The sequence below is a fragment of the Lutra lutra genome, chromosome 8 (assembly GCF_902655055.1).
Source record: "Lutra lutra chromosome 8, mLutLut1.2, whole genome shotgun sequence".
Lineage (NCBI taxonomy): Eukaryota > Metazoa > Chordata > Mammalia > Carnivora > Mustelidae > Lutra > Lutra lutra.
This window is the reverse complement of record NC_062285.1, coordinates 136,123,245-136,137,335: the sequence shown is the minus strand read 5'-3', so window position 1 is coordinate 136,137,335 and position 14,091 is coordinate 136,123,245. Positions and strand designations below refer to the sequence as shown.

The following is a 14,091-nucleotide window of genomic DNA, read 5'->3' as shown; positions in this document are numbered from 1 at the left end:
GTTTTTACCAAATACCTACTATGTGCTGGCCTTCTGCTGGGAGCGGGGGATGCAGCGGTGAGCAGAGCAGACGGGAAAGCCTGCCCTTGGGGAGCTTCCATCCTATCCTGCAGAGACACCAGAATCCGCCAGCGGGCCCCAGAGCCCACTGAGACCGCGATAAAAAGACTTCAGGGGGTGGGGAGGAGTTAGAGGTGAGAGGACAGATGAGTCTCTGGAAGAAGGACAGTGGTAACTGCAAGGGGACTTGGGATCAAAAATTTTGGTTTTTTGGTTTTTGGGGGAAGATGGGAGAAATTGCAGCATCTTTGCTGATGGGAATGACCCAGGAGACAGAGAACCAATGTGCAAGAGAGGGAGGAGGAGTTTCTGCTAGAAGCAGACGATTCTTTCGAAACAGCTGCAGGAAAGGCATCCTTGTCTGAGCGCAGTTGCAGGAGGTGGGTGGATGCAGTGAGTCAGCGGGGGGTTGGGGTACAGGGGCTTTTCTGGTGGCTTCCTCTGTCCCAGTGATCCTGGAAGCAAGAGCCCAGAGCCTCGAGGGCTGTGGGGGAGGGGCTGGAGGTCTGAGGAGCAAGAGGGTGGCGGGTAGTCTTCTAGAAGGGCCTCTAGGTGGCTTAGTTGGTTAAGTGTCTGCCTTCCCCTCAGGTCATGATCTCCGGGTCCTGGGATTGAGTCCCGCACTGGGCTCCCTTACTGGGCGGGGTGTTCCTCTTCTCCCTTCTCCTGCTCATGCTTCTCTCTCTCTCTCTCTCAAATAAATAAAATCTTTAACAAAAGTAGATCATCACAGGGCAGCCTCAAGGGTTGAGGTCGGTGGTCGTTCTGCTGGTTCAGTGGCCGGCCCTGGTTCACAGTGAGTGACGCTCCTGCACCTGACCAGAGTTATCAAGACCACTTTGGGTTTCTGACAGACCTGCGCTCTTTTGAGCCAGACAGTGACTCTCCGAGATTAGATTTCTATCTAACCCTTGTGGTCAATTCTTGAGACAAACGAGACCCAACTTCTATTTTCCTTTTTTCTCTTGATGAAAGGAATTTCCTCTCCCCGCCAGTGGTTCTCAGGGATCTGAGCATGGTTTAGGGAAGGCAGGGAGCTATTTGGGATCCCTGGTGAGGATAAAGACCTTAGGAGGTAATGGGGATGTGCCCACAAGGACAGATCTGGACGTGGGGTGGCCAACAGCGCCCCTGATGGAACTCATGGAAACCCTGTGATTGCAATTATAGATGAGTTCGGCTTATAAAACCTAAATAGGTGATCCGTGCGCATGGTGTAAGATTCAAAAGGGAATGCAGCGAAATGCAAATCTCCCTCCCACTGTGGCCTTCAGAGGCGTGGTTCCCTCTCCAGAGGCAACCAGTTTTGACAGTATCTTGGGTATGCATAGATAATTTTAGTGACTGCTGAAACAGTAAGGGGAGTGTGTGTGGGTAGGCCCCTATCAGCGGGCTGGAAATACTTACTCAGGAAACTGGATGTCTATAAAATTCTTGGGCACATATCCTTCTTGGCTCCCAAGCTCCGCCTTGAACCACTCCTCTTGGTTACTTAAGATCTACACAGAAGAGAAGGATTGAGACTGTAGGGAGGACACAAAGCAAAAAAAAGGGGGGGGGGGCTACAGAGTAAAAAACACCCTTTCGGATTTAGAGGGAAAAAGGCCAAGAGAACCACACAGGCGCTCCAGTGGGGGGGGGGGGGGGCAACAGGTTTCTCTCTGGAATTTGGCTCCTTTGACCCCGAGCATTTCTGACCATGGGTTCTGCCCCCACATGGAACCCCACCATGGTGTGGCCTCCCTGACTCACACTCGGGGGATTCTCTGCATACTTTGGAAATTCATGGGTCCCAGATCTCAGCCCCTGATGCTCCTCATTTGAGCCAATGCTGGGAAGGCAGGAGTGGCCACCCCATGATTTCTTCTTCTCTGCCAGAACCAAGGACCTTTTAAAAAAAATGTAATTTATTCCTATTTCTTTAAACAAGCCAATTAAAACTTAAAACATCCAGTGGGGCCAGCTTTGAAAACAGTAACTTTTTGTGTTCACACTCCATGTGTTTCACAAACAATTTGGACGTAACTCAAGATACTTGGGATGCCTTTTCTAAACTTGCTTTTTAGTGCCAGATCCCGAGCAAAACCAGAAGTTCTGTCTCATGGTTATATGGTCCTTCGTTGACTGTGACCCCAAATGTTATCGCTTCCCTTGATTACTCAAATGAGTCTATGTGGCTCTATGTGGCTTCTGGTTATTTCAGAAAATGTTTCACTATTAAAAGACAAATGTTTGCCCCCATCCCCCACTGAGAATGTTTCTAAAGTCTGTGGCATGGACTCGAACAAGAATGGAGATGGCGGAGCCAAGCGATGAAAAGAAGCTTGGCGATATCATTGAGCCCCAGTGAGCCACGCGGGAGCCCTCCTGCTTCTGGACTTTGTGTGAGAAGTGATCAACCTGCAGGCTGGTTCAGCCGTATTCAAGTTTCTGCTTCTGGCAGCTGACGATGCCTTAATTGGATGGAAGTGCTATGCTGAAGGGGAAAGCAGAAGATGGGTAGGGAAGACTGCCTGGAGGAGAGGCCTGGGGTTGCCCTGGCAATGAAAGTAGTTAACGCAGGCTAAGTCTACTGGTGCAGGAACTTCTGGGATGGGAGGAAGTGGGGTGCATTCTGGGAACGAAAGGCCTAGGCCTGGCGGGCGTTGAGACTGTGGCCCCTGGGGGCAGAGCCAGGGAAAAGCAGAGGCACAAGGCCATGTGATCCACGTAGAAAAGTCTGGACTTTTATCTTGAAATGTATGGGGAGCTGCTAAAGGCTTCTGAGCCTTTAGCTCAGAAGGAAAGGGAAAGAACACAGTAAGAGCTAGAGCCCAGAAAGAGTTCTATGCCCGAGCACGAAGACGGATTGCAGCGGGGAGGTCTAGGAAGGCAGGGTAGCCATGCTGGCGAGAGGCGAGGGGCTCTTTTAAAGGAACCTGGAAGCAAAGTGTGCAGGATTGCATGACTGTTCTCTGAACCAAGGGAGAAGGGGATTCTGGGAGGGCTCCAGATTTCGGCCTTGGAAGACTGAGTGGGTGGTGATACCTTGGCTAAAATAGAAAGTACAGGAGGAGGAGTGGGTCTGAAGAAGGGCTCACAGGCCTCAGACTGCACGTGGGTGAATCCAAGTTGCCCCTGGGACCGTCTAAGAAGAAAAGCTCGGGGAGCAGCTGAAGGTGTGTGTCTGGACTCAGCAGAGACGTTGGGGCTGGTGTTTGGGATTGGAGAGTCATCCTAAAGCGGGTGGAGTTAAGTCCGGGTCCCACAGGTTTCTCTCTTCCAGAGACGGGAAGAAATGAAGAGAGCTCACTAACTGATATTTCTAGTGTCACCCCGAGGTGGAAGAAAGGGGCCAGCACTCTGAGCTTGGAATGAGAAAACCTAGTTTCTAGCTTGGCCCTGTCACCAGCTGTATGACCTTCGACAAGTCAACGAGCCACCTGAAAAATGGGGACAGTAACAACCAGCTAACCCCTCACAGAGCTGATGCAAGGATCAGGGTTAGGGTTACCTCGAAGTCCTTCAGAAAGGGTACGCTGTTTTTAAAAACACAATTCTGCAGGGGCGCCTGGGTGGCTCAGTGGGTTAAAGCCTCTGCCTTCGGCTCAGGTCATGATCCCAGGGTCCTGGGATCGAGCCCTGCATCGGGCTCTGTGCTCAGCAGGGCGCCTGCTTCCCTTCCTCCTCTCTCTCTGCCTGCCTCTCTGCCTACTTGTGATCTCTGTCTGTCAAATAAATAAATAAAATCTTAAAAATTATAAAAAAAAACAACAAAAAACACAATTCTGCAAAATGTGGTATTCTTAGGAAGGAGGACTCCAGCTCTGAAGGACATGGTAGGGTTTATAAGTTCTTTAAAGTCTTATATGTGTATGTTTTGAATTTAATCACTTGTTCTGAAGAAATAAAATTGTGTCCCATATTTGGGTTCTAGAATTGCTGAGGACAGAAAACTTTATAGTTTCTAACATCAAATGTGACTGCTGGTATCACTAAGGACGCGTGGGTATGTGTATGCCGAGGGGGGTAGAGTGGAGTGGGGAGCAGAAAATCTAGGTCAGAAAAAGAACTAGGAAACTTGGCACACAAAGAACATAAGGACATTTCACTCCATGCCTTCGCCGCCCCCCCACCAATATATGGCTTTGGAATTCCTTTATCCCATCACACAGGAGTGTGATGTTTGGGCTGGGTAGCCAATGTCAAGTACAAGGTGAGCAGGGATAAAAGAGGCCAATTGGAAATTGGCTCATCACGGTAAGAACCAACTTTGAAACTTAGTTCTCCAACCTGAAACCAGCTGTAATTTTAGTAATTGTGGCTCATACCCATCTACCTCCTGTAGCAACTGAAAGATTATCCCACAATGCCGGCCATTTCTCCCACCACCTGGTGTTCCGTCTGCCTGAGATCGTGTTCCCAGAGAGGTGAATTTACAGGCTTTTTATGGCGTATAGAAGGCAAGGTTTTAAAAGAATCTCATTTTCTGCAAAGAAGAGTGTTTGGGGGGAGGTGGTTTCTTCCTGCCGTTGTTGGCCCAGGGCCCCATACTTCCTGTTCTTCTCATCTCTCTGCCTATTCGGTTCCCCCTATCTCTTGTCCCCATCATGAAAACCTAAGCAAGGGGTTCAGTATGAGCACATGAGGTTTTAGACTTCACCTTACTGTGTCTTAATTCTTATAATGTTGCTTACGAGAATAATTTTCTGGGTTACATGGCCTGAGAATAAGTTAGATGTGGGAAGAGGACAAAATGTACAGTTGGGAGAATTTTAAAATTGGATGGAATTATAGCTCTTAGAGGCAGAGCAGAAATCTGAAGTATTGGAGAAGTTAATTGACGTAGGATTAACTCTAAGTGCTTTCAGGTCACTGTTTTAGTAGGAAGAAATGGAGTTGAGCTGGACACGTTACAGAAGCAGGTAGAAATGGACTGGGTCAAGAGACATTTTTAAAAAACGACTGGCCAATTTCAGAGGGAAATGCAAGTCCGGTGCTGTGTGTAGCTACAGGTCTGGGATGGGGTTGGGGGTGGAGTTGAGGCATGAACATGAAACTTCCAGCTCCTGATGTCAAATGTTTCTCTCATAGGAGAAGCGGGATCCAGTTATCTGGCTGGAGTTCCCCGTCCACCATCTTGTTCACCATCCTGTCATCTAGTGAGCACCTGCTGTTTGCACTTAGGTGCTGGGAATACAGATATGAATAAGCTGAGGCCTTTGTCCTGGGGAAGTCACAGTCTGGAGTGGGTGGGTTAGTGGTGAACTAGTCAGATATTGTTTGTGCCTTCTAGTGAGAAAGTCTGTTTAGTCTTTTAGCAGGAAAAGCCTAGGAGGAAAGAGATCCCAGGAGTAGATTACTGGGGCAATCAAGAGCCGCCTTTGGAAGCACTTGCAAGATCTTAGGGCTCGTGACCCATCTCTGGAGTGGCGGAGTAGGGTTGCGGTGGCTCGGAGAGACCCACAGGCACAGCACTAGCCACCACGATGCAGACACAGGGTGGGGCTCAGCCAACAGGCCCTCTCCACTTTCCTTTCTACTGCTAAGTGGCAAGGGACAGAATTTGAAAAGAAGGAGAGGTCTGCCCTTCTGATGGACTTCTACATGAGCCTGCAGAAACGCAGTTTAATAATTCAAGTCATTGGCACCGAGCACTTGTGTAGGGCACTGCTGTGAAGACACAGAGCTGAACCAGGCATGGGCTCTGCTCTCAGGGAGCTCACAGACCAGTGGAGGAATCAACCACTCATTCACTCATCAAATATTAGAGAGGGTCAACTCTCTGTTGGTTTGGACATGGGCGGAGCCAGCAGTCAGGGTCCCACAGGGTAAGAGCTGTGATGAGAGACGGGTGTCGAGGGTGCGCAAGGACACAGAGGCATGGCTGCTCGTGGATAACACTCATGGGACGGGAGATCGTCAGTGCCTTGAATGAGGTGTGCATGTACAACGCTGTGGGAGAGCTGAAGCGGGAGTGATTAATTTTGCTGGAGCCATCGGAAGAGCAGAGGGAGTGAGGCTTCCCAGGCATGGTCAAATATGTGTGTGCAGAAAAGAGGCATTCAGAGTACGGGGAGAACCTGACACAGCACAGTGTGTATATGGCAATGTGACCTGGGGCACTGCACACACAAAGGTGTGCATGTACGTGTGTGTGTGTGTGTGCGTGGGTGTGCATATGTGTGCATGTTCAAGGGCAAGAGCTTGGTGAGGTTAGAGAGGAGGTTGGGACAAGGTGGCTTGAATTTCAATCAGTTGGTAATGGGGAACCACTGAATGCTTTCGAGTAAGGAAGTGATCTGACCTGATTTGTCTTCCAGAAAGATCCTCCTGAGAGCAGTATGTTGAAGGAGTAAGAGACAGGAGGGGATGAAGTTAGTCCAGGGGCTGTGGCAATGGTCTGACTGGCAGCAGGAATGAGTAATGTTGAAATAACAGCAACCGTTTATGAAACATCCACTTTAAGCTGGGGCCATTACCTCTAATCCTTTCCAGAACCCTGAAAAATAGATATGGTCTCCATTTACAGATAAAGACAGTGAAGCTCAGAGGGGGTAAGAGACTGACCCAAGGACACACAGCTAGTCAGCAGGGATTCAAACTCAGATTTACCAGCTCTAAACTCCTTTTTACTGCATCAGACCCCTCTCTTGTGAAGAAGGGGATTGCTTAAGAGATCTCAAGAAAGAAAAATAGGGCAGAGTGCATGTTTAGGAGAGAGGCTGAACCCCATTCAGATCCAGAAGAGGGACAGTTAACAGTGTCAAATTCCACAGATGCTCCAGTAAGGTCATTACAGTCCACATTAAAGAGACCACTGGTGGGGCGCCTGGGTGGCTCAGTGGGTTGAGCCTCTGCCTTCAGCTCAGGTCATGATCCCAGGGTCCTGGGATCAAGCCCTGCATCGGGCTCTCTGCTCAGCAGGGAGCTTGCTTCCCTTCCTCTCTCTCTGCCTGCCTCTCTGCCTACTTGTGATCTCTGTCTGTCAAATAAATAAATAAAATCTTAAAAAAAAAAGAGAGAGAGAGAGAGAGAGAGACCACTGGTGGGAGTGCCTGGGTGGCTCAGTCATTAAGTGTCTGCCTTCAGCTCAGGTCATGATCCCAGGGTCCTGGGATAGAGCCCCACATAGAGCTCTCTGCTCCACGGGAAGCCTATTCTCCCTCTCCCACTCCCCCTGCTTGTGTTCCCTCTCTCGCTGTGTCTGTCCAAAAAAATAAATAAAATCTTAAAAAATATATATTAAAAAAAATGAGAGATCACTGATGGGCTTACAGGGAGTGTTGGGGGTAACAGGCAGATTCCAGAAAGTTCCAATGGAGTAAATGGGAAGTGAGGAAGTGGAGGCACCAGCACAGAGAACTCCCAGTGTTACTAGTGAAGGAGAGGAACGAAATCAGGAGGTAGATTGAGAAGCAGAGTTGAGGAAAGCTGTTTTTTTTTGTTTTTTTTTCCCTTTTCCTTTTCTGAGGAATAGGAAACCCTTGAGCCAGATATTAGGTTTTGTTTGCAATGGGAGATGAGGGGTGGGGTTGGCCCCTGGCCCCTAGAGTGAGGACACTCTATAGTGGTTGATAATCCCATGGTCACACTATCCCATAGAGAAGGGAGGGGCTGCTCACCATGAGGCAGATCCCTCTGTGATCTTGGTAAGATCCCACCGAAGTGAAGGTCACCTTTTCTTGGGTCAGTGGCCCAGGTAACACTTTGACCTTGAGAAGCTCCAGCACTGAAGACACCCTCTTCACAATTACATTACTAGATCTTTGCAAGGGGACCACAGTTAGAAGGATGAGTCCCGGGGGTGTTCAAGTTCCAACCCAAGTCCCCCTACCTGGTCTGTGCTCCAGGGACACTTTCTGAGTCACCCTGTCCCGTTCTGCCAAGGTTCCCTCGACAGCAAGCGTACTTCTTCATGGAGAGCCTGGCCTCAGTGCTGCTGTGCAGTCTGAGAAGGCCCAAGTGGGCTGCTGAGGACCAGGGGTTGGGATTTCTGGGGGTGCTCTGAGGCAAGGTGGGAGGGGGGGCACAAACATCACAGACTCCTCAGAGGGCCTGTGTAAGGGCTTGTGTTTTGCTCCAAACGGGGCCTAAGATGTAGGACTTGAGCCTGTAAGTACGGTGCGTGGAATGTGGAAGTCCAAGGCCTCTACAGCCCTCCAAGCAGCCACTACAGCTCAAGTGTGGGTGTTAGGCAAGTTCTAGGGCGTCCTTAATGGGGCTGGTGTGCGTGGCCTCTGCTGGCCCATGTCCTCTCCAGCTGTCTTTCCCAGGCTGTCTCCCTGCACCTTCCTGTTAAGTTCCTCACAAAGCTCACTGAACGCCCACCCCCACCCCCACCACGGAGCTCAAAATCCAACTCAGGCTCCCTGCATTCTCTGACCACCGAGTTCCTGCCACCCGGTCTCCGCAAGGTGGGGCCACTTGTTCCCTCACTTGCGCTCCCCAAGCACTCAGACAAGAATATCTGTCAGAGCCCTTCGGCGGCTTTCGTCCCCTCTCCAGTCCACAAGCATCTCAAGACAAGGCTGGTGACTTCTGTCCACCGCCCAGCCTGCTAACAGGATCCTGGGGTGGGGGTGGGGAGCCCAGAAGGAGCCCTTCTGATGGAAGTGAACTTCTCTTTTTGAAAGGAACTGTGTGTAGCGCTTAAGAAACAAGGGCATGGGTTATTAGTGAACTTGGGGACCAGACCATAGTAACCTAAACGCCCCAGGGCGCCCCAGGGGGCCCCACGGCACCCACCTTCAGAACGTCTCCAGTGTGAAAGCTCAGTTCGTCCTCGCCTGAGGCGGTGAAGTCAAACTTGGCGATGGCTTCCATGTCCCCACGTGAAGCTGGAAGACAAGTAACGGTCTCATTATGCCCTCTGGCCAGAGAAGAGAGCAGAGCTGCGGGCCGTGCGGCAGGCTGAGCGGGCGGTAGGGTCCTGGCCCAAGGCCTCCAGGCCTGAAAGGGAGGCCCAGGCCCACGGGGAGGACTTTCAAATCCTGGGAATTGCTGCGGGAGGGAAGCCTGTAGGATGTGCTTCCCCTTCTTCCCTGAATCCCCATGCGCCAGGAACAGGGAACAGAGCCGGCAATGCCTTTCCCCTTCCTTTCATCTCCCTTTGCCTGCCTGGCCTGTCACCCTTTCCGCAGGCATCGCTGTTTCCCGTTGATAAGGACGGAAGACTCGCTATCATCTCTAACTTGAGGCTCCAAGGGCTGGAAAGACTGTTCTGTAAACATCGTCCTGAGGCTGTCCCTTGGCGGCTATATTTAACCAGGCAGTGTTAATTAGACAGATGCCATTTTCTCTTTTACATCTGAATCATTTAAGAGAATTAGGCAGCATCGGCCAGTGGGGAACCCAGCGTCCTTCCACATGGCTTGAGAGTGGAACGCGATCTGGTGCTGGAGGCAGGGGACTCGTTTAGTCAGCCTCCTTGTTTCATTATTAGAGTCTATGCCAAGTACAATTTGAAAAATTTCATTCTGATACTTCTGCATCAAGTTAAAATATTATCCCCCCCCCCACCCCGCCCCGGAATACACGAGGCCTGTGTAAAATAAAAAAGTTAGCCTATAAACGAAATAGAGTTGGGGTTGTTTTTGTTTTTGTTTTTTTGATTTTTTTAGGAGGCACTGAAGCATGTCTGTAAGAAAGAGTCCTGCTTTTGTTGGTGACAAACTGTATGATTTTGTGCAATAGCTAAACCTCTTGGGGTCTCAGTTTTCTCATCTGTAAAGTGGGGATCATAATATTCAACTAATAATAGGGGTGCCTGGGAGGCTCAGTCAGTTGAGCCTCCAACTCCTGATTTTCCTCAGATCATGATCTCAGGATCGTGAGATTAAGGCCCACATCAGGCTCAGCACTGGGCATGGAGTCTCCCTCTCCCTCTGCCCCACCGCTGTGCACACGCTTGCACACACGCTCTCTCTCTCCCTCTCTTGCTCTCTAAACAGATAAAAAATCCTTAAAAAAATAATTGTATGGAATGAATTTATCCTCAGCAAAGGTAGCCTGGCCAAAAGCAGCCCGAGTTTTCTTCTGATTTCTCCCATCTTTTATGAACTTTCCTCTCTGAGATTTGGTGTTTATTCTCCATGACCCGCAAATCCTCTGGTTCTCTGCTAAGACAGTTTGCTGTTAGGACAGTCTTGGAAGCTGTTATTTGGCATTTATGTTTATCAGAATTTGGCTAAGTCTGAAACCCTTTTGGTTAGTCACCTCACACCCAATGGCTTTCAGTAACGAGTAAACCAGGACCACAAACATACTTTCAGTGGGAATTTCCACCCAGGGGACAAGATTTGGGTAAATGAAGAAGGTGGCTGCCGATGGGAGAGTGCAGCACGCAGAGTTCGGGGGACTAAAGCCAACTGCCACCGTGGTCACAGCAAGGGCCTTGGTTCTCTGATTTTTCACCTTTGCTTAGTCATCCAAAGGCAATTTATAGAGATGACGATTACCCATCCTGAAGGTAGATATTAAGCAAAAAATATTTCAGGAGCCAAAGTAAAATGTCAGTTAATTGTCTGAGCTTTATCACCATCCAAAACTTATTTCCAAACAAAAATACATATATACTTTTTGCACCCTTTCTTCAGGATCTGTCCATCTAAGGCAAATTAAAACAGTGACCTTGGATGGCCCACTCGACAGGAAGGAGTATTCTGCCCTCCTTGGTGAGTGCTAAATGCTTTTGCTGATTTGCTTCACCTTGTGGCTTTAACATGAAAAGCCTCCCCTAATTAAGGCCCTTGCCTTGGGTTTGTGGGAAGATGTGGTGTCTGCGGGTCACCGTCATGGTATCCACAGCAGATATTGGTCACCTCAGGAGAGCAAGTGTCAGGTGAATGGTCCTGAAATCCAAGATCCCATTTCTATGCAAATTTACCTTAATAAGCAGGATGGAGACAAGGGAGGGCAAATGCTAAACGTATTAGAAAATCACATAAATTAGGGTTGAAAAAATATCCCAGGCATGCTCTAGATGTGACCTTGAGCTTGGGAAGATCTTTTGTATGTTATGTGTGGCTTGGATGCAGCCTGGGTGCTTGGTACAGGCTGGTCGCGTGTTACCTCGGGGAGGAGGCCAAGGCAGAAGCAGCACGGCTTCTGAGAAGCGGCTCTTTCCTTTGCCTTCTCCCAGGAGGCAGGTGGTATGGCAAAGCCAACTTCATGGGCACATCACAGAACTCCCTAGTTTATAATATTAATCCTGGCTCCGAAAACCCAATTAAACAGACCCACTCTTCATGAAATCACTTTGAAAAAATGTGTGTGCGTCCCACTTCCCATTTCCATTTGTGAAATGAAATCTGCTCAGATGCTGTTTGGTAGGAGGGAGATGTTCAGGGGGGAGTGGAGTATGTTCTATTTTCGGTCGAAACCCAGGGCTTTGCAAATTTCTCCCCTTGAATTTACCATTCCCTGCTTCCCTAATAGCAGTGCCAAGCCCCAGGGGTCTGTCTTCTGTTTGATCATAAAAATTCATGGAAATTTACATCCCATTTTTCTATATCCATTAGTCCTAATTTTGAAAACTTTTAAACTACCACCAGGGAAAAAGAAAACTGAACTAATGTATTTTGTTCAGTATTTATCCATTCGTTTTATAGTCTGTACCTTCTACTATATATATATTAATATACATATTATATTAAAAAACATGGTACCAACAATTCCAAGACAGTAGAGAAAAGGGCGGGGGCAGGGGAGAAAGTGAGCCAGCTTGAGTTCAAGAATGCAATGGAGCTTTCTAGCTGTTGTGTGCTGTGCCAGTGCTCCTGACCTCAGGGGGAGATGACCAGAGACATCTCTTTAAAGAACCTCACGGACGGATTAAATGTGTGTTTCCATCCAGGGATCCGCTTCAGAAATGGCTGAACGTGAATGACAAGTGACCGTGTCCAGGGGCAGGCAAGCCGCCTCCCCCGCCCACCCCGACCCTGTCGCCGATGCGGTTTGTCCAGGAATCCTACCTCAGAACCATGCAGGGCTCCTGCCCTTAACATTGGCTCTGCTTCTCACCATCCCCCTGTGTCTCTCTCACTTTGCCCCTTCACGAACTGCGTGCCACATCCATTAGCAGCCCCGTGACACAGATCGGCTGCGCCATTTGACGACACCGCACAGGACTTCCCCAGGCACGGTTTTCTCTGCCCCTGCGTTTCCATTTAAGCTTCTTTTACCACCAAAAAAACCAAAATACAAAAAACAAAAAAACCCTGAAAAATATTCAGGCTTATATACCAGGAATATTTGTCTACTTCTAAAATACAGTCACCACCGAGGATGAAAACAAAAGCCGCGAGACAGCTCTTTTAAAAGAGCCGCCATGTGAAATCCAGATTAACTGGATGTGTTCAGAAACACGTAGTCACCCTCAAAATCGCACCAGGCGAGAAACTTCTTCAAAGATTTCGGCTCCTCCTAAGTTGGCTATGAATAGTCAAGGCTTCCGTTTTATGCATCTCTGAAAAAGAGCAATTGCGTAACACCACGAAGCTGTTGGGAGATTCAGGCTCAGGACCCAAAGAGGGAAGGAGCTGGATCCTAAGTCCAACTGGCGGCACAACCACCTCCTATTTGGCCTGGGAGAACCCGAATTTAGATATTATGTGACTTGCACCTGTTTACACTGTAATTCGGTTAAGCTATTTTTTTTTTTTTGAGAAAAACACTGCTCTTTGCAAATATTGCTTCAGCATTTTATCAGGATGGTAACAACAAATGTAAGTTTTATTAATTTATCTCGTGTCTGAAATGCTGTGATAGAACAGTGAGGAGTTTACACGAAAGGACTCTGAGCACAGCTACAGAGAGGAGCTTGGCTAAAAATGTAAAATTCTCCCGGCACTTTAAGTTCACATAATGTGGACATTCGGAACCCACAGCCTTTCTATTCGTCAGGCAAAGCCCCTCCTGGAGTCACTGAGATGGCAGAGCGCTTACTCCCCGCCCTGAATTGACAAGGTCAGCTCCATTACTTTTCTGAAGTAGGAAACCTTCCCTGCCAGGAACAACAACAACAAAAGATTATAGGGAAGCCTCACTGTACACGATGGATATGTTCTTGAAAAGTTATTAGGGATAGAGTACTTGTAAGTGGCATCATATTAGCACACATTATAGAGGCTCATTCTATAAAGGAACCCCACGGTGCATCCCTTTTACAAAATGAAAAGGAAAATTTGTTATGCAAGTAACTGCCTTTTAATTTATCTGCTTTAAAATCTGCGTTTTCATGCATCTATGCGTCTTAAAACAGAGCACACCTGTATATCCTTCTAGCGCCTCTCGCTGTGAGTTAAATACATGTTAGTTTCCTCTCTTCTTAACTCCCAGAACGTTTTTCAAACACCTCTCCTATTGATAGATGGCGGTCCACCTTGGAGTACAGAACAGGAGCCGTCAGACCTTTTCTGTAAGGAGCAGAGAGTAAATATTTGGGGCTTTGCGGGCTGCATCTCTGCCACAGCCACTCAACTGGGCCGCTGTAGCCAGGAAGGCAGCCTGAGAAGAGTACTGAATGGGTGTAGCAGGCTTCCAATAAAACTTTATTTACGGACACTAAAATCTGAATTTCACATAATTTTTACATGCCACGAAGCAAAAACGTGTGATGGGTGGAACTGGGGGCCTTCTGGCCGTAGTTTGTGGACCCCTGCCTGGTAGAGACCCTTATATCTGTATCTTTCTTCCCTAGTAGCCTGGAAACTTCCTGAGGGCAAGAGCTATAGCTTCATGGACTGAGTACGGGCTTAGCAGTAGATAGGTCTGGATTTAAATCCAAGATGGGCCATTCCCTTCCCAAGTGTCCTGTTTCTCTGTCCATTAGACGGGAGTGACCACATCTATTTCACGGGGGTGCTGTGCGTCCCGGTGTGTAGAGACACGGGGCGCACAGTAGTCATTCCCTAAACGGTAACAGGGGTTGGTGTTACTGATTAGATTCCCTACAATATCGAACCAGTGCTTAGTAGGCACTTAGTAAATGCTGAGTGAATGAAAACCTGATAAGCGACCTGCCATCAGTTACAACTGTGATTGATTTCC

The 14,091-nt window shown here is 48.5% G+C and overlaps 1 protein-coding gene across 4 annotated transcripts in view; it reads right to left on the bottom strand.

Annotated features, from left to right (window-relative positions):
• Nucleotides 1–14,091, bottom strand: part of GRAP2 (GRB2 related adaptor protein 2) — a 67,155-nt gene that overhangs the window by 9,977 nt on the left and 43,087 nt on the right. For 3 of the 4 annotated variants that reach the window (XM_047742421.1, XM_047742420.1, XM_047742423.1), the window contains 2 exons: nucleotides 8,788–8,879; nucleotides 1,468–1,559 (listed from right to left, as the gene is read on the bottom strand). In XM_047742421.1, coding sequence (XP_047598377.1) covers nucleotides 1,468–1,559; nucleotides 8,788–8,865 — 170 coding nt within the window. In that variant the 5' untranslated portion in view covers nucleotides 8,866–8,879. Of the gene's footprint in view, nucleotides 1–1,467; nucleotides 1,560–8,787; nucleotides 8,880–13,452; nucleotides 13,458–14,091 lie in introns of all 4 variants that reach the window. The other variant, XM_047742422.1, reaches the window with a different exon arrangement.